This window comes from Diabrotica virgifera, chromosome 6 (assembly GCF_917563875.1).
Source record: "Diabrotica virgifera virgifera chromosome 6, PGI_DIABVI_V3a".
Taxonomy (NCBI): domain Eukaryota; kingdom Metazoa; phylum Arthropoda; class Insecta; order Coleoptera; family Chrysomelidae; genus Diabrotica; species Diabrotica virgifera.
Genome location: NC_065448.1, coordinates 242,075,532 through 242,095,234, shown reverse-complemented (window position 1 = coordinate 242,095,234; position 19,703 = coordinate 242,075,532). Strand labels below are relative to the sequence as shown.

At 32.4% G+C, this 19,703-nt stretch overlaps 2 protein-coding genes across 2 annotated transcripts; one reads left to right on the top strand and one right to left on the bottom strand.

Annotated features, from left to right (window-relative positions):
• Positions 1-4,684: 4,684 nt before the first annotated feature.
• Positions 4,685-13,688, bottom strand: LOC126887448 (D-beta-hydroxybutyrate dehydrogenase, mitochondrial). Its single transcript, XM_050654989.1, has 4 exons — positions 13,089-13,688; positions 11,292-11,444; positions 9,265-9,592; positions 4,685-4,931 (listed from the first exon to the last, which is right to left on the bottom strand). The coding sequence occupies exons 1-4, from the start codon at positions 13,543-13,545 to the stop codon at positions 4,709-4,711; spliced, it is 1,161 nt and encodes a 386-aa protein (XP_050510946.1). The 5' UTR covers positions 13,546-13,688; the 3' UTR covers positions 4,685-4,708.
• A 2,531-nt stretch (positions 13,689-16,219) lies between these two features.
• LOC126887446 (uncharacterized) lies at positions 16,220-19,612 on the top strand. The gene is made up of 2 exons (XM_050654987.1): positions 16,220-16,943; positions 16,997-19,612. The coding sequence occupies exons 1-2, from the start codon at positions 16,503-16,505 to the stop codon at positions 17,768-17,770; spliced, it is 1,215 nt and encodes a 404-aa protein (XP_050510944.1). The 5' UTR covers positions 16,220-16,502; the 3' UTR covers positions 17,771-19,612.
• Positions 19,613-19,703: the final 91 nt, after the last annotated feature.

Sequence of the window (19,703 nt, the reverse complement as noted above, 5' to 3'; positions counted from 1 at the left end):
ATTTAACAGTAGGTAATGTTTGTATGATAATTCCTATAATATAAATTATTCGCTTATCAACCATTTCTGACATATCCCAATGTCATATTTTAATTCCATTATAAGTCAACCTCAATTTTTTTTGTTTGTTTGTTTTCTGGTCTTGATTTTGAAAACCGTGGGTTTTGAACCTTTATAGTCAACCTATTTTCACCATTTACTACTAACAAGCAAATTTTTCGTGAGTAGCTTCATTTTGCCGAGACGCCCAACTTTTTTTCTTACAACAATTTCCGTATGTGGTAGATAACGAAGATAGCAGAAATGAAACATGTTGATTTGACGATTCTCAAAATTTATACTAACTGTTTTTCTTTGTTAATTTTCAACGAAAACTTTTTTTTGTTTATAAATTCGCAAAGTCTGTGTGTTATTGCGTTGCCGTTCCTGCAATACTTAGAGCAGATTTATCGATGGATTCTTATGTAGTTTTGTCTTCTGAATCCAAATCTGAAAACGGCATTTCGATATCTCTAACCGTCTTCGAGATAATCGACCTCAAAGTCTAAAATGTGACTTCACAATCCTTTTATTTTCTGCCGACACACTATAAACGTCAGCTGAAATCGTTTCTAGTAAGTAGGCTAGTTTTTTAATCTGAATTTGTTAAGCAAAGCATAGGTTATATTTACATTATTTAAGTTTGACACTTCGTGAATGTCAAACTAAATTTTAAATAAAGTATTAATAAAATATCAATGACATTTGGTAGTGAATTTAATTATTATACAGGGTGTCCCGAAAAGATTGGTCATCAATTATACCACAGATTCTGGGGTCAAAAATAGGTTGATTGAACCTCACTTACCTATATACAATAGTGCACACAAAAAAAGTTACAGCCTTTTGAATTTACAAAACGAAAATCGTTTTATTTTCATATATTGAAAACTCTTTAGAGATTTTTTATAAAAAATGAACATGTGGCATTCTTATAGCAGCAACATCTTAAAAAAAATTAAAATGAAATTTGTGCACCCCATAAAAATTTTATGGGGGCTTTGTTCCCTTAAACCCCCCCAAACTTTTGTGTGCGTTCCAATTAAATTATTATTGTGGCACCATTAGTTAAACACAATGTTTTTAAAACTTTTTTGCCTCTTAGTACTTTTTCGATAAGCCAGTGTTTATCGAGATATTTTGAATATTTTTCGAATCCACCACATATTTGTATATGTGTGTGTTCACAAAGAGGGGATGGCATTAGATGAACTTTTTGCCACAGATATTTGGAAGTTGAGGATTGAAGATGTCATATTAAATTTTTATTTTAGAATCTTTAAGAAATTGTATGATAATATCATTAATAGTTTTGGTGTTGAAACTTAGTAGATGTGAAATATTCAGCGGTAAACTTACATTCTGCTCATGAAGTCTAGCAAGTAGTGCTTTCGTATGGTATTTATAAGTTCACAATTAAAGATTATATGATTTAAATCTGCAGTAGAGTAGTTATCACATGAACAGAGAGAACATATTTGTATATGGTTAAGTACGATTATAGACACCTGTTAATAATCTGAAAATGTATTTATAATTTACATTTTTAGGTGTATTTTGAAAAAGAAGCCACATCTCGATAAAAAGTGACTTATCAAAAAAAGACTAAGGCAAAAAAGCTTTAAAAACACTGTGTTTAACTAATGGTACCACAATAATAGTTTAATTGGAACGTACACATACATTTGGGGGGTTTAAAGGAACAAAACCCCCATAAAATTTTTATGTAAATATATTAAAAAAGAAGCCGCATCTCGATAAAAACTGGCTTATCGAAAAAATACTAAGAGGCAAAAAAGTTTTACAAATGTTGTGTTTAACTAATGGTACCACAATAATGAATCAATTGGAACGTACACAAAAGTTTGGGGGGATTTAAAAGAACAAAACCTCCATAAAATTTTTATGGGGTGGACAAATTTCACTATAATTTTGTTTTTAGATGATCCTGCGATAAGAATGATACATATCCATTTTCACTAAAAATCTCTAATAGTTTTCGATATATTGAAAAAAATCTATTTTCATTTTGTAACTTCAAAGGACTGTAACTTTTTTTATGATCACATTTGTACTAAGGTAAGTTAGGTTCAATCGAACTATTTTTGACCCCAGAATGTGTGGTATAATTTATGACCAATCTTTTCGGGACACCCTGTATAAAATAAATACGATGTTCAAAAATACAATTTGAGTATATTTTGAAAGCAATACTTTATTAACAATTTTAAAAATGTTTATACGATTATACGGCCTCCCCTTTAATGGGAGTACCTAATGATAAATGGACTGTTCCATTTGTTATGAAATGAAAATTGTTATTATAGTCGGTTCGCTAAACTCACGACACAACTGCCTAGTGATTTTAGTAGGTAATTTTTTTGTTTTTTGCCAATTTTGCCAAAATTGGCAAAATTACTAATTATTTAGTAATTATTAACTATTTAGTAATTATTTTTTTTTTGCCAAATTGGTAAAATTACTGACCAAAATCACTAGCCGGTTGTGCCTGAGTTTAGCGAACCGACTATATGAAATGTTGTTTGGAATAAAAAATTATGGTCTGATAATGTGCAATTACATCCTAATGGAAAAAAATATTTTGAAGATTTTTCTCAAATTATGGATACCAACATTTTCATTTATAACTCTTTTATTTTTAATTTGACGAAGAAGTTATTCTTCATAAAAAGCTCTTCATGGTCTAAGATTTATGATGCAACCATCATATATCAAATTTTATTAATTTTATACGAGGTATATAAAAAATATGAATTTCGATCAATAGTAAAGTACCTTTATAGTTCACAACATTTAAATTAGAACGATATAATTGCACATTAAAACATAATTTTTAATTCTAAACAACTTTTCATAATAGCAATTTTCCATATTATGAATTAAAATATGTAAATAAACAAAGTTTTCGTTATGATAATGCTCGCATTTTCAGCTTGTTAAGATTGTTATCTAAATTAGCCGAACAAATTATTGTCCTGCAAAATGCAAGGTTCTATCAAAGAGTCCCCCCTTTTCAACATGTATCATTAACGAGGTCATGAAAAGTGATTAGGTACTAACCACCTGATTTTTTTTGTTGGTTTGTTAATATTTATACAGGGTGTCCCGAAAAGATTGGTCATAAATTATACCACACATTCTGGGGCCAAAAATAGTTCGATTTAACCTAACTTACCTTAGTACAAATGTGCTCATAAAAAAAGTTACAGCCCTTTGAAGTTACAAAATGAAAATCGATTTTTTTCAATATATCGAAAACTATTACAGATTTTTTATTGAAAATGGACGTGTATCACTCTTATGACAGGAACATCTTAAAACAAAATTATAGTGAAATTTGTCCACCCCATAAAAATTTTATGGGGATTTTGTTCCCTTTAACCCCCCAAACTTTTGTGTACGTTTCAAATAATTCATTGTTGTGGTACCATTAGTTAAACACAACGTTTTTAAAACTTTTTTGCCTCTTGGTATTTTTTCGATAAGATAGTTTTCATCGAGATGCGGCTTCTTTTATAATATGTTTACATAAAAATTTTATGGGGGTTTTGTTCCTTTAAACCCCCAAATGTTTCTGCACGTTACAATTAAGCTATTATTATGGTACCATTAGTTAAACACAGTGTTTTTAAAACTTTTTTGCCTCTTAGTCTTTTTTTGATAAGTCACCTTTTATCGAGATGTGGCTTCTTTTTCAAAATATACCTAAAAATGTAAATTATAAATAAATTTTCAAATTATTAACAGGACTGTATAATCGTACTTAACCATATACAAATATGTGGTGGATTCGACAAATATTTAAAATATCTCAATAAACACTGGCTTATCGAAAAATGACTAAGAGTCAAAAAAGTTTTAAAAACATTGTGTTTAACTAATGGTGCCACAATAATAATTTAATTGGAACGTACACAAAAGTTTGGGGGAGTTTAAGGGAACAAAACCCCCACAAAATTTTAATGGGGTGCACAAATTTCATTTTAATTTTTTTTAAGATGATGCTGCCATAATTATGCCACATGTTCATTTCCAATAAAAAATGTCTAATAGTTTTCGATATAAGAAAAAAAATCTATTTTAATTTTATAACTTCAAAGGGCTGTAACTTTTTTTGTGTGCACTATTGTATATAGCTAAGTGAGGTTAAATCAACTTATTTTTGACCCTAGAATCTGTGGTATAATTTATGACCAATCTTTTCGGGACACCCTGTATAATTTAACACTCACATTGTCCTACAAATTGTGTGGTACGTTATCCTGGTCCTACTTTCAAAAGTTGTTAGTACCACAAGACCATTTTTTTTTATTAGAGGCGTTTTGATTCTAGTAGAGTTCACGTATTGTATTAATGTCAATTGGATCCAGGTTCTTTTTTGCAAGCTGATCATGTTTAACTTTGTCAAAAGCCTTTTCATAATCTATAAAGCACAAGTAGACATATTTTTGTTGATCCCGACACTTTTGCATGAGAACAATAAAACTGAACAAAGCTTCTCGAATTCCCATACCGTTTCGAAAGCCAATATCTTCTTCGCATTTTTTGTAAATTCTGTTATGGATAATGTTTTGAAATAGTTTCAGAATATGGGGCATGAGACTTATTAGAATTAAAAGACACATTACAGTTAAAAACTTTATTTAAATCACAATATTAGATCATCATTTTCATCAGAACTATCCATACTAAGATTCCTATCACTAGATACATAAGCGGGCATGGCCATAAACTTTGTGATGAGCCAATCTCTTATAAACCAAGGACTAATATGAAACAGAGTGTGATACATCTTGTATCTGTAGTCCTCATTTTTGTATATGGCATCAGGCTTTTCGTCCAGCAAAGTTTTTTCATATTCCTTGTATAACCTAAAAAAGAAAAGAAGAAATAAGTAAATTCTAACAACGGCAGGTAAAAATGTTAAGGTTCGGTTCTTCTTCTTCTTCAGCCTGTTTGCATCCACGCCTGGACAAAGGCATCCCCAGTCAATAAATAAATAAATAAATCGTCAGTTTTTAAGAAAAAATTGAACACCTGAAACGAAGCATTTGCAGACATATGTTTATAAAGCACGCGGTCATTATTTTCTCATGCAGAAATGCCCCTTAAAGTTTGTCGTACTTATTTAAAAACATCTTGTACTGATGAAAAACATAGCTAGTTGTTAAAATACCTAACTTTTTTATTGTCCAATATAAGCGAATGAAAAACATTCTTCAAAAAGAGAGAAACTCAACTTATTACCTACAAAAGTGGACAACATCAATCCCAAATAGACTACTTCATGATAAGGAAACAAGACATACGTGAATGTAAGGACTGCAAGGTAATAGTTAGTGAGACAGTAAGTCAACAACATAAGCTGCTTGTTCTGGACATCGAAGTAAAAAAGCGAAACTAAACAAAAATATCGGAGAGGACCACAAAAAAGTGGTGGATACTAAAAGATGAGAAAGAAGGTCTATTCAGGTAAAGAATAGTAGAAAAAATATGTTGGAACATGAAAGGAAGCCCTAACACAATTTGGAGAAAAATGGCCAACATTATTAGAGAGCCGGCTATTGAAATACTTGGGAAAACGTCAGGAAAGAAGTTTGAGGATAAAGAGACTTGGTGGTGGTCAAATGAAGTACAAGGAAAAATAAAAAAAATGAAAAATTATATAAAAAGTGGCAAGAAACCAGATCGGACATAGATCTTCAAAACAATATGGTCGCCAAAAAGGAAGCGAAAGTAGCAGTAACAAAAGCTAAAGCAGAAGCGTGTTCAAACTTATACGATCAACTTGATACCGGGGAAGGCGAAGCAAAGATATATAAAATAGCCAAACAGAGAGCAAAGAAAGCAAGAGATTTTAATCAGATTCATGAAAAGAATGTCACGAAAAGAATCACGAAATAATTCACGAAAAGAATGTCAAAAAGAGATGGAGAAAGTATTTTGACAGTTTATTAAATGAATAATTTGACAGACAACCTGTGGAGTTAACGGAGACAGTAACAGCAATGGTTACCAAAATAACAAACGAGGAAGTGGCTCAAGCGCTTCAAAAAATAAAGAAAGGAAAAGTAGTCGGACCAGATGCTATTCCTGAAGAAGTATGGAGAGCATTGGGAGAGACAGGAATAAGTTGGCTAGCAGGTCTATTTAATAGAATTATGGAAGTTGGACAAATGCCAGACGAATGGAGAAGCGGTATATTAGTACCTGTCTACAAAAACAAGGGAGACATACAACAATGTACAAACTACAGGGCTATAAAACTACTTAGCCACACCATGAAAATGTGGGAGAGAGTAATTGATAGACGGATACGTGAAAAAACCGAAATATCCGATAATCAATTTGGCTTTATGCACGGCAGACCACCAACAGATGCAATTTTCATTGTAAGGCAACTGATGGAAAAATACAGGAATAAAGAGGCCAACGCTCATATGGTATTCATTGATCTTGAGAAAGCATATGATAAAGAGATTCTGTGGTGGGCACTCAATAAGAAAGGAGTCCCTGAAGAATATGTAAAGATTGTGAGAGATATGTATGAGGGAGTAACGACTAGTGTTAGGACAGGTGTGGGAGAGACTGATAAAGTTCAGGTGAAAGTAGGATTGCACCAAGGCTCGGTGCTTAGTACTTATTTATTCTCATTAGTTTTGGACCAGATAACAGCGAAACTACAGGGTAGCATTCCATGGTGCCTAATGTATGCTGATGATGTAGTGTTAATAGGAAATAGTGAAAGAGACTTAGAACAAAAACTGGAACAGTGGAAACAAGCTCTGGAGGAAAAAGGTTTAAAACTTAGTAGGACAAAAACAGAGTATTTGGAATGTTCATTTAAAGATGGAGTTACTACAAATAAAATGGTATCTTTGGATGGTGAAATGATTGTGAAAAGCAATAGTTTTAAGTACCTAGGATCGGTATTACAGATTAATGAAGAAATAGATGGAGATGCATGCAGTAGAATTAGGGCTGAATGGATGAAGTGGAAAGAAGCGAGTGGTGTGTTGTGTGACAGAAAAATTCCAATGAAGCTGAAGGGAAAATTCTATAAAAGAGCCATAAGACCGGCTATGATGTACGGAACTGAATGTTGGGCAGTGAAAAAGAAAGAGGAACAACGAATGCATGTGGCGGAAATGAGAATGCTTAGATGGATGAGTGGAGTGACAAAGAAGGATAAAATTAGAAATGAGTATATTAGGGGAAGTCTAGGTGTGGCACCAATTGATGCCAAAATGAGAGAGCATAGGTTAAGATGGTTTGGTCATGTTCAACGTCGAGACGTTAATCACCCAATACGAAGAATAGCTGAAGTGCAGATTCCTGGAAGGAGTAGGAGAGGAAGACCAAAAAAGACCTGGGGGGAGACGATAAGGCAGGACATGTTGGTAAAGGGGATTAACAATGATATGACCCAAGATAGAATTATTGTGTGGAGAAATACAATTAAGGAAGCCGACTCCGCATAGGGATAAGGCAAAGAGAATGATGATGATAAGTGAATGAATCAAAAAACAGAATGTTAAGAAAACCTGAGGCTATAGTTGGTTTTAATTTCAATATTTTATAAATGCTATAATATTCCACAGCGTGTTGCAAACTTTAAGAAAAAAACACAGTTTGATTGGTCCACCCAGTATACAATACAGATTTACCTGTTTAGCAACAATATTATTACAGCGATATTGTAAAAAATAAGGTTATTAAATATTAAAAAAATCACTTAAATAGGACAATAGGTTTAGGAAATTCGCGACATCAAAAATGACCCATTTTGTCTGTGGCCCGTTTTCTCTGTGTATCTTGAAGCAGTGTATCTTGAAGGTAATTGATTATTTTCTTGTATATATGTAAATAAGACTCTCTTTCAAAATGGGATGGTAATGCCTTATTCAACAGTATTAGAATTTAAATCATCAAACTGTTTAATATTAATGATATGTAATCCAGCACTGATGAACTTAGGTATACATTAATATATTACAAGAGTGTTATTTATAGCTTGAGTTCAATAAGAATTTAAAATAAAAGGTAGAATGGATACAAAATTTGAAGTTCTCATCACGATAAAGAACTCTGAAATTTGAGTACTTTGGTCATATTACCAGAAATAATGATAGGTAAAGTTTACTTTGGGTCTATAATTTTCTAATTTATAGACCCATCAGCCTCTTGACACATATGTAAGTACAAACTCTTTATGAAAATCTTAATGAAGAGACTAACACCTAAACTTCATTTCTATCATCCCAAAGAACAGGCATGTTTCAGGGCAGGATATGACACAAATGACATGTCCATTTGCATACCGTAACGATATTAATTGAAAAATGCATTGAGTACAACATACCACTGGTTATTGCATTTCTCGATTACGAGAAAGCTTTTGCATAAAAAATAATTACTTTTGTATACCGGGTGGTGAATTGGAAAACGGGCCATAGGAAACTCAATGTAAAATTCTAAACTGTTTAATTCCTGCTTCCCTAATTATTTTACATCAAAAGACATTAGAAACTATTTGTAGAGAATTGAAATCTGTATTGAAAATAACTGTTAAAATTATTCTACGAATTAAACATATTCCAAAATTTTGTAAAAATGTAATACATTTTTCAGTTTTTCAGCCCAAAATTAGGCCACACACAGTGCAATAATGTGTCACAATGAAGTTATTATTTTCACATTTTTAAACTATCAATATTTTTATTTTATCATTTATTGTTTAAAAACAATACAGTTGATAAGATACCCTCAGTTGCGGAGAAAGTATTAACAATAAAGATTTTTTATTCAGTCAATGGTGTGAGCACTGTCAGTTAAATAGTAACGTGTGGCCTAACTTTACACACATACCTACTGTGGCAAATGTATTATATTTTTCAAAATTTTGGAATGCACTTAAATCGTAGAACAATTTTAACTTTTGATTTTAATATAGATTTCAATTATCTACAAATATTCTCTCATGACTTTTGATGTAAAATAATTAGGGAAGCAGGAATTCAACAGTTTAGTATTTTACATTGAGTTTCCTATGGCCCGCTTTATGATTCACCACCCAGTATAAATAATTAAAGCAAGAAACTAGTTTTCTGTTTAGTTTTTTCTTTTTGTTTGGTATGCAAATTGGTTAATTGACCAATGCCCATCTCTGTAGAATACAGTTGGTGATAAATAAAAAATGCATACCCTTCATCTTCAATTTTAAAGGGCATCGGAGGAGGAGTAATGAATGACAAGTAAATATTGTATCGTTTGAAGTAGTCACTGTAAAACGCATGTTGCTCTGGAGAAAAATTATCATGCATTTCTTGAACATTCTGAAGTTGTCTAGCCATTATATTACTTTGTAACGTAAAAGAGCCAGGTATAAATTGAATTACATCAACTCCATATTTGTTCATCTCTACTCTAAGACCATCACAAAACCCTGATAAAGCTGTTTTAGTTGCTCCATATACTGAGAGACCCGGAAGTACTGATTGGGAACAGTGACTAGTAATTGTTACTATTCTTCCTAAAAACATATTTATAAGTCAAAACTTATTTAAGAAAATTAAAACACTTGTACAATATAATATGTTTTTAACATTTTATACATTATTTCTCTATTTCCCTTGGTAACGCCATAACTCCACAAGATACCTATTCCAAGAATAACAGAAAGAAGTAGAAACATATATATCACAGAAAGTCACAGAGTCAAAGAAACCTGGGCAAAAATGAAGTCTAATATCTTGGCGGCTGTAGAGAAATGAAGGAAAAATGTAAAGAAAAGAAAAAAGCTTACTTAATACATTGCGTGCCACGCTTTAATCGGGATACTACTCTCAGGGCCACTGATATCCACGGCCATGCCATATACACATATGGAAATGAGTGACTTAGACCCTGGCAAAATATCTGTGTCTCATATATGAGCGACGTGCCACGCAATGTGTTAATATACATCAACTAATAAGAAACGAAGCATATTTACTCATAAGAAGAATAAAAATGATCACTTTGAATGGTTTTTGAAAGAAATGAAACATGTTTTTATGGTCTACAAAAGGAAATGTAGTGCTTTAGAAGAGGTCAAAAATTGGAGGTAAAGAAATGAATAGAACCAAAACACAGAAAAGGATACAAGGATTGACAATCTAAAAAAGCTCTATGTGGAGTAAGAACAAATGACGCTAGAACCAGAAACACCAGAAATTACCACAAATGAAGAAGTTAATATAACTACACAGGAAGTTCGAAAAACACTTGAGAAACTGAAGAACAGAAAGACGACATACCAAACGAATAATTGAAATATTGTAGAGCAGCAATGAAAGAACAATTAACAACATTAATTAACAAAATACCTGAAGAATGGAAAAAGAGCAAACTTATTCTACTATTCAAATAAAGAGATAAAAACAGTCAGAAAAGTACAGAGGTATCAACTTTTTAATACCCTAAAACATTATATGTCTGATTAATTTGAAGAAAGAAGTAAAAATACTCTGTTACGCAAACAACACAAAACTGATACCTGAAGATGAAGATAGTCTGCAAAGATTAGTCCATAGTTTTAACATAAGAGTAAAATAATTAAATATTACAATTTCACCTCAGAAAACTAAAACAATAGTAATCAGTAAAGAACCAATCAGATATAAAATAGAAATTGATGGCATCAGTATTGAACAAGTAATGGAAATAAATCCGACATAATATTAACACTGTGAAGACCAATAATGAAATGCAACAGAAACAAGACCTGATACAGCCACAACACAAAGACTACTAGAAATGGCAGAAATGAGAGTAATGAAAGTATGCTGAGAGATCGAAAGAATAGTGAAGACATTAGAAGAAAATGTAATGTAAAGTGTATAAACGAATGGACACTAAATAGAATGAAACAAATGGAATAACGACATAAGCAAAATGGGGCAGATATGTGTGGTTAAAATAGCAAGAGATAAATCACCAATTGGTAGAAGTATCAGCCGACCTTGCAAAAAATGGGGAGTGACAACCTTCCATAAAGCTAACAATCAACTAATAACAAGTAGAATTCCATTGTGGTCTCATGGTCTCAGGCATATTTGCATATCTGGGATTTCTCAAAGGCTCTGTTCTTGCAGTTTCTCCCACATAGGAGTTGTCACATTCACAGGATATTTTAAATAAAATATTATATTTTTATAAGTAGGAGACTGTCAAAAAGGGTTTGTACTTACCTCTATGCTGTCTTATGAGAGGACAAAAAGCATTGGTAAATTTCAGTGTGCCCATCAGATTTACATCAATTTGTTGTTGTATCAGTCTTTCTGTTGACCATTCAAATTCTCCAAATACCATGACACCAGCATTGTTAATGATAGCATGGAGAGCTAAAAATATTAGCTGGATTCAACATTTTTTAATGAAGTGATACAACAATAGACTACAATGGAAACATGAACAATTTAGTAAACCACTGTTACTGAAGTTGGTTGACAATAAGAAAACTTTTGAAATCAAATACAGTGGAACCTCGATTATCCATCAGGGCACCAGCCCAAAGGTATGACGGTCAATTGAAAAGGTTAACAAAACGTTAATAAAAAAAAATTAAAAATTCATAGTACAACTCTCAAATTTTATTTGTAAGTTTTGTTTCACAATATAGAGGGATTTGTGTTTGTACAATAAAATCAATTTGGTTAAAATATTCTGAAATCTTTGTTTGTTTTGCTGAATTTCTTAATCAGCGTATTATGCAATCTACTTTATTGGTTTCTTCTAGTTGAGAATACCACTCAATGAATTATTGCATGTGCGATGCAGCTTCTCTAGCTTTTTTTTAATCTTTGTTAGTTGCAATAGCATTGTTGACATCTCCATCGTCAAATTTTAAGTCTATGTCAGCTTCTGAATCTGTTTAGTATGCCTCTATTGCCATTTCAACGATTTCATCATCTGTCACCAATTGATGGCTATTTGCGCCCTCATCACAAATTAACTATTTGTGTACTTATGTCATCTTTAGGCAACGAAAACAAAATAGTTGATTCAGCCATAAAAATATGGTGGTAGAGTAACTGTACATTTCAGTGGATTTCTTTTGGCTTATTGCAATGCTCAAACAAAATGAATTGATGATTAAATTTTTTGCTTACATAGTCAAGACAACTTATGTACGGAACTTGACAGTTAATAGAGAGACGGATAATCGAGGTACCACTGTATCTTAGAATCACAGACATCCTTTAACCCGTAACTACACGAGCTGGCATATTTTGTACGCCACATATAAGAATTCTACTGCAAATATATTTAAAAATTTAATTTTTGACCTTGTTTATCTCTCTAACCTATCACTGGAATGTGCTTTACAATTTGGTTTTAGTTTCGTTATAATCGGTGTTCTGGGAAGATCGTAATTTACAGTTTATTATTTGTTGTTTCCGGTGGTGGACAATATATATGCCACGATTATATTAATATAAGTCGTAATATAAGTACATATTTCAATTGTTTTTTAGTCATTAAGGCACAAATTATATTTTTCTTTATAAACAATACTTTTTCTCCTGTAAAAAATCACATTTCAAAAAAATTTTTATTAGTAATTTTATTTATCATGGAATCCAGTTATTCCATGATTCCAGTTATAAATCCCAATTGGCTTACTGAGAAGGAACTCCAAGTATTCACTAATGCCGAATAAGGTTTATAACAAACAACTAAGTGTATTTTTCAAAAAAAAACAAATCCGCTGTTTTAAGTGTATTTTCTTGTGGCATATAAAGTATGCCACGTGTGTAGTTATGTTATAACCTAATGCACGGGTAGTTAAAGGTTAAAATGGCTTTACCATATGAGGCATATATATGAGTCATAACATACTGTGGCAAATGTTCACTACGGGATATATATGACTGGTAACGCTATCAATTTAAGTTTATAAATATCTGTAAAAACAGCGAACATGTTAATGCAATGCCTAATGCCTACATACATGTTTAAAAATAATAAAGAAAGAAAAAACTTACCATATCCTGAATTTCTCGTTAAAAAATGTTCAATAGTTTGAACAGCTGCCTTAACACTAGATGAATCGGTTACATCAAGTTGAATCTGTATTATATTTTTTCCATATTTCTGTCGAATCTCTTTACAGCCTTTAGAGTCTAAACTTAAGAACCCAGCTATTACAGTAAATCCCATATCAACAGAGTGTTGAGCCAGGGAAAAACCAAGTCCTGAATCACATCCAGTAATGCATATAACTTTTTTCTTGTTTGGTTTAATTTGTTTGTTATTCTTATGAGTGATATAAGCCACGCTGGCTGTCGTTACTACAAGTATAGTTAAGGTTCGTATCGAGTCATATTTATTAAACCCCTTTTTAACTAGATACAAAACCCCTAAGAAACCTGCTCCTACCGCTGCAAACATTTCGTTAAGTAATTCGAAAGCCACTAGACTACACTTAGATAATATGCCCATTTCTTCAAAACCGTGTTTTATGCAGATCTTTCCTAATTTCCATGTTAGCAGTGTTCTTTTCAGTCATCAATCAATCAATAATTGCAAAATTTACATTTTTAACTTTTCAAGAAGCTAACCTTAAACAAAAATAATAATGACAGTGACAGTTATATGACATAATTGACATTTGAGGTGACGTCTTCTTAAAACCTGGCCTCGAAAGATGTGCCTTGGAGATAACACCGACTCATGCAGTGTGTTTTTATCCGGTAATACTTATTTATCTATGTTTTTATCAACATACTCCATAAAATTTGTGCGCAAGAAAGCAACAATACTACAAATGTTTGTACTTCTCATCCACACTACTTTGTTGGTTCTTTCTCTTGTTAAAAAAAACTGACTCAATTAAAATTGTGAATATCCACATTAAGTACTTTGTTTTTAAAGATCCTCAATAGACTTTGCTTAAGTGCATCTAATTCAACTTAACTCGTAGAAAATCACTTATTTTTGTAGTGTTGTCTCCTTTAGTGGAGGTTAGCGACTACACTGGCAAATATATGTCTCTGTCCAATGCGACATTAAACGAAGATGTTAATTTAAGGCTTAGCTCTGATATTTCTAAGCCATGAAATCTGGCGCCTACCGGAACCCCGTTTTCCTTCAATCTTACCCTGGATGATCAGTTGCGCAAGCCGGTACTTTTCTACTTTGATGATTTTTAGCAGTTCTCTCTGTACTTATTCTCCTCAGAACATTTTCATTAGTGGTGTGGGTTGTCCAAGGTATTTTCAAGATTATTCTATAAAGCCAGAGTTTAAAGGCTTCTAACTTATTCATCAGCATTATGTTGAGTGTACAGGCCTACGTACCATACAAAAGTATTGACCATACATAGCAATGCAGAAAACATCTAAGGCTGATATTAATGCTACTGTTACAAAATAAGCTTTTGATTTTGATAAACCCTTGTCGGGCTACCTCTATTCTCGCTCTTCTTGTTTATAATCAAGTTGATTTTTGAAGCAGCAACCAAGATAACAATAGTTATTTGTATTGGTGAACGTATTCAAGCTTTTGGTGGTGCACATATATTGGAAGGGGTAAACTTTTGTTCAGGGGGTTTTGATATTTTCATAACTTTGGTTTTCGTAGTATTGATCTTCATCCACATTTTTTCACAACTCTCAGTAACCCTATTTAACAGTATCTGCAGACTATGCTCCGAATCCGTCATTAATACCGTGTCATCGGCATAGCGAATATTATTTACTCTTTGACCGTTTACCCTGATTCCATCTGAAGAGTGCGGTAAAGCGTTCGCAAATATTACCTCCGAGTAGACGTTAAATCGTATCGGTGATAGCACGCAACCCTGTCTGACACCTCGTTGTATTTCAATTGGCCATTGTGTTTAATAAATTTTTCAAATTGAGAAAAGGAAATTCAAATTGAAAAGTTATATTTCTATAAACAAAACTTTCTAATACAATTTGGTCTTGCATTATTAGTAGACAATAACATTAAATATGTATGTTTTTTCATCTATAAGTAACGAATAGGTATTAGAATCAAGGTTAACAATCTTTTATTGTTGTAAACAATCAGGATACAGCAATTAAAAGTATAATTTAACTACCTATATGAAGTTTCAAAATAAGTTCAGAAAACAAAAATTTGATACGCAAGTAATTCGAGATCGGTAGTAGTTTTATATTTTTTACTAGGCTGTAAAATTGAGTAACTAATTCTGGGGAGAATAATATTCTTAAATAGATACTCAAATATTTGTACTTTTTCAAATTTACAGTCATAAATGATTTATTTATAGGCCTTATTCTTTTCTTTTCTTGGGAGTCTCTTCTACTTGAAAATTTTTGAAAAATAAGGGGGTACACATAAATACTAAATTGTTCAAGCGACGGGGATTCCCCGTATCTCGACGTCAACGCGCTCGGGGATTCCCAATTTACAGTTGAGTCCCATAATATTTACCCGTGCGTCATCATTTAAAGCAAGTGACTTGCTGTTGCGTTTAGTAAATTTCAATTTCCGACTTATCATCGACTTATTTCGTATGCTTTAAATGATGACGCACGGGTAGTTTCAGGGACTCAACTGTATTTAATAGCTGCTACGAGGACGTATTTATCTTACTATCTAAGTAGGTACAGTTTTAGTGTGTTTAGTCCGTCTAGTCACGTTTGTAGTGATTGTCGAGTAGGATTTGCTTTATAAAAATCAGTGAAACACTAAAGTTTCAAAATCCATAACAGATGACTGATGGAGAACTATTGGCGATATTAGAAACAGACGCTTACGATAGTTATTTTAACGATTTGGTACTAGAAGTGATTTCAAAGTGACTGATATTGGGCCAGAAATTGATGTAGTGTTGCAAGTTAATGATGGTGAGATCAGTAATTTATCAGTAAATTGTACTGATTATTTCACCCAGAGATTTTGACCAATAAAAAGCTACAGAAATCTAAATTAGACTGATAATTTTTGATAATTTCCCGTCGTCAAGTATTACGTCAGATGCCCTTCGTTGCTACGAAAATATGAACATTCAGTGACATTAATGACAATTAATGTTTACAACTTGTCTCTCTGAGAACACCAAGAAACAGGTTTAACAACTATTCAGGTAAAAATATCAATAAAATATTAGTTAAAATGATTTAAGTGGACTTTACATCAAGGCTATGCAATTCTCATGCTATGCAAGTCCGTCTTGCATGGCGTATCTCTTGCCTAGCCTGACCTTTTTACATCAGAGCTATTTCTGTGCATTTTAGATACGACTTTCATTGTTGCCAACAGAGAGGAAATATTTCAATATTTGAGGTTATTTTTACTGATGTAAACGTAAATAAACAATATAATTATTATACCGTTATTATACTATTTACTATTTAGTATATTATTTATTTATTATACTATTTATTATAAAAATACAAAGGTAAAGGATGTCAACAGAAGTAAAGAAAACATTGTTGTTACTTAATGTTGCTGTTGTAGCAACAATGATGAAAAATAAAAAAAAAAGAAAACCTCGAAAATACTGGGTCAAACCTTGGTTGAATGCAGAACTGGGAAATTTGAGATTACCCCAAGAGTTCTTGGATGCTAGGGACCTGCAAAGTTTTAAAAACTTTCTTAGAATGAACGAGTACACTTTCCTTAAGCTCCTGGAAAAGATTAATCCACGAATTCAGAAAAAAGATACCAATTTTCGCCAGTGCATTCCATCAAGAACAAAACTAATAATAACTTTAAGGTATCTGTCAACTGGAGAAACTTTTAGATCTCTAATGTATAATTATAGAGTATCAGAGTCTGCTATATCTGAATTTATTCCAATTGTTTGTAGAGCAATTTATGATGAACTAAAGAGAGATTACTTGAAGGTGAGTGAATAAATGCCTGGTAGGGGTACATGTTAATTTTGTGTAATTTATAGGTACCATGTACAACAGAAGAATGGTTAAACATTTCTAAGGAGTTTGAGGAAACATGGAACTTGCCAAATATTTTGGGAGCCATTGATGGCAAACATGTGATCATACAGGCTCAGCAACAAGAAGGTTCTGCTTTTTACAATTACAAAAAGCAACATAGTATTGTTTTACTAGGTTTGGTAGATGCCAACTATAACTTCTTGTATGTAAATGTAGGCATGAATGGAAGAGTTTCAGATGGTGGTGTTTACAGAGAAAGTGACCTGTATAAAGCTGTTGAACAAAATGTACTGAAGTTTCCTAATGATAAACCTCTACCACTAAGGAATACTCCAGTACCATTTGTTTTTGTTGCTGATGCAGCATTTCCTCTGTCAACACATATAATGAAGCCATACCCCTTTAGAAACATGACGCGTCAGGAACGCATTTTTAATTATAGATTAAGCCGTGTTCGCCGTGTGGTTGAAAACACTTTTGGAATACTTGCAAATAGATTTCGTGTTCTGTTAAATGTAAACCTTTTGGTTCCAGAAAAGGTAAAAATTGTAACGTTAGCCTGTTGTGCACTGCACAACTTTTTACGACATGAGTTAAAAACCAAATATACTGGTGTCAATCCTGAGAGGGACATTAACAAAAAATACACACTGGCTTGTGGTTTGAGTGCTCAGGGTGGTAACAGGCCTAAAAAACTTGCCATTGAAATACGAGAAGAATTTAAAGAGTATGTCAATGGAGTTGGTAGTGTTTCGTGGCAAGAAGATATGTGCTAGCTAATGATAATAATAATAATATAATATGTACAGTCGGAAAAATGAAATAATACTCATGAATGAACATATAAAACACGCTGTATTTTCCTGTCACCGTATCACAAAGAAAATTGTCCAGTGCAAATACATGCAACAATAATTATCACATGTACTTGCGCTGGCCAATTTTTTGTGTGACACGGTGACAGGAAAATACAGCGTGTTTTATATGTTCGTTCATGGGTATTCTTTCATTTTTCCTACTGTAAGCAGTACGAGCCTAGTAGGCCCATAGCTTGATGTACTATTCTTTTCCACTCCCTTTTGTCAGTTGTTTTTCTTTCCCAGTTCCTTACGTTAATTCTTCTCTAACTCCATTACTCCATCGTGACCTCAGTCTTCCTCTTCGCCTTTTCCCTACCAATGCACTAGATAGTACCTTTCTGGGAATTCTAGATGGAATCATCCTCTGCACATTGCCCAACCATGTAAGTCTTTCCGCCTTAATTACTGCTAGTATGTTAGGATCTTGATAGAGCTCAGTTAGTTCCTTATTTGTTGTTCTTACCCATTGTCCATTTAAGTTTTTCCCACTGAAGATTTTGCGCAGTATTTTCCTCTCTCAAACTAATAACCGGTGTGAATATATATGATAGTCTGCTTTAATTATTATGAGTATGTGAATAATCAGGTATTTAAAACGTTAGGCTTCATTATTTATTTTTATGAAAGAGACAGGATCACCCCATAACAGCATTATAATACAATATTATGTAACATTATTGTTAAATTTAAGCGTTGATTGAAATATTATACCTCAATCAACGATTTAAGTTAAAAGGATCTATATCACAGTGTATGTAAAAATCTTAAGGCCCTATCAACTGGATTAATGGAGGCATACCTATTTGGTAGCAGGAAAATTTATATGAAAAATTGATGGATTTGACCCTTATTTTAATGGAAGTTCATTTTATCTAACAATAACACACTGAGACATTCTGTTTTCAATACTTCCACGACATTTTTTACACGTTAATGGTACAGTTGTTTCGGCAGAGTGTCTTTCTCAAGTGATTTATTTTACTAAACTAAATTTCAATATGACATGTACTTCATGTAAACAATTATTGTAGTTGTTAAAGGTGTTCAAAATGTATCTACACGTTCCATAGCAACAGTACATTATTAAAATCACCTGATCACTTTTTCTCAATAGGTATAAATTATTGTAATCACTGAATATATAGATAGTGAAGAAATAATCATATTCATTAAATTAATGAATACTTATTATACAAGTAACTGTTATCCAAAAATATTCAAACACTGAACCAAATAGCCATGAACAGCATCTCCAAAAATTAGTTTGGAATATTATCTGGTCCCGTTGAAAAGGAGTTTCGGAGTAGATTTCTTTCTTCTTCTAAGCCTTCTATCGTCCATGCATGGACATAGGCCTCTCCCAACTCCTTCCATTGATCTCTATCCTGAGCAACATACTTACAATTTGTTCCAGCTATTGTTTTTCTGATAGTTGTGTACCCAGCATTTGTCTTTCCATTGCCCTTTCTATTATGGCTAGTTTACAGTTAAGTTTTTAAGGTGTAAATAATACTTAAAGTGACTTTTGTAATTTACCTATTTCTCTGTCTCTTACATGTACATGTTTTTTTATTTATTGCTTGTATATTTTTTAGTTTAATGTAGGAATGATTTTAAAGTTAAGTTCCATAAACCACAAATTTATATTTTTATTTAATTTTTTTGGCACTACCCTAATTGTTTTTGTATTATGACTTTTCCTGTTGTACAATAAATTTGATTTGATATGTAATAATTAAAAAATATTTACTGAAGAAATACATTTTTTATTTACCAACAAAACTCACAAGTGGATTATTTAAATGCTTCAAAGCAGAATAATATCCACATAAACTGGACCTCACAGGTA

What these genes read in the sequence shown, in the direction of transcription:
- LOC126887446 (XM_050654987.1), top strand. Translation starts at nt 16,503, where the DNA reads ATGTCAACAGAAGTAAAGAAAACATTGTTGTTACTTAATGTTGCTGTT. An exon ending in TAAAGAGAGATTACTTGAAG is followed by an intron (nt 16,944 to 16,996) that starts GTGAGTGAATAA and finishes TGTAATTTATAG; the next exon opens with GTACCATGTACAACAGAAGA.
- LOC126887448 (XM_050654989.1), bottom strand. Translation starts at nt 13,545, where the DNA reads ATGGGCATATTATCTAAGTGTAGTCTAGTGGCTTTCGAATTACTTAAC. An exon ending in TCTCATAAGACAGCATAGAG is followed by an intron (nt 9,593 to 11,291) that starts GTAAGTACAAAC and finishes ATATGTTTTTAG; the next exon opens with GAAGAATAGTAACAATTACT. An exon ending in TTTAAAATTGAAGATGAAGG is followed by an intron (nt 4,932 to 9,264) that starts GTATGCATTTTT and finishes TTTCTTTTTTAG; the next exon opens with GTTATACAAGGAATATGAAA.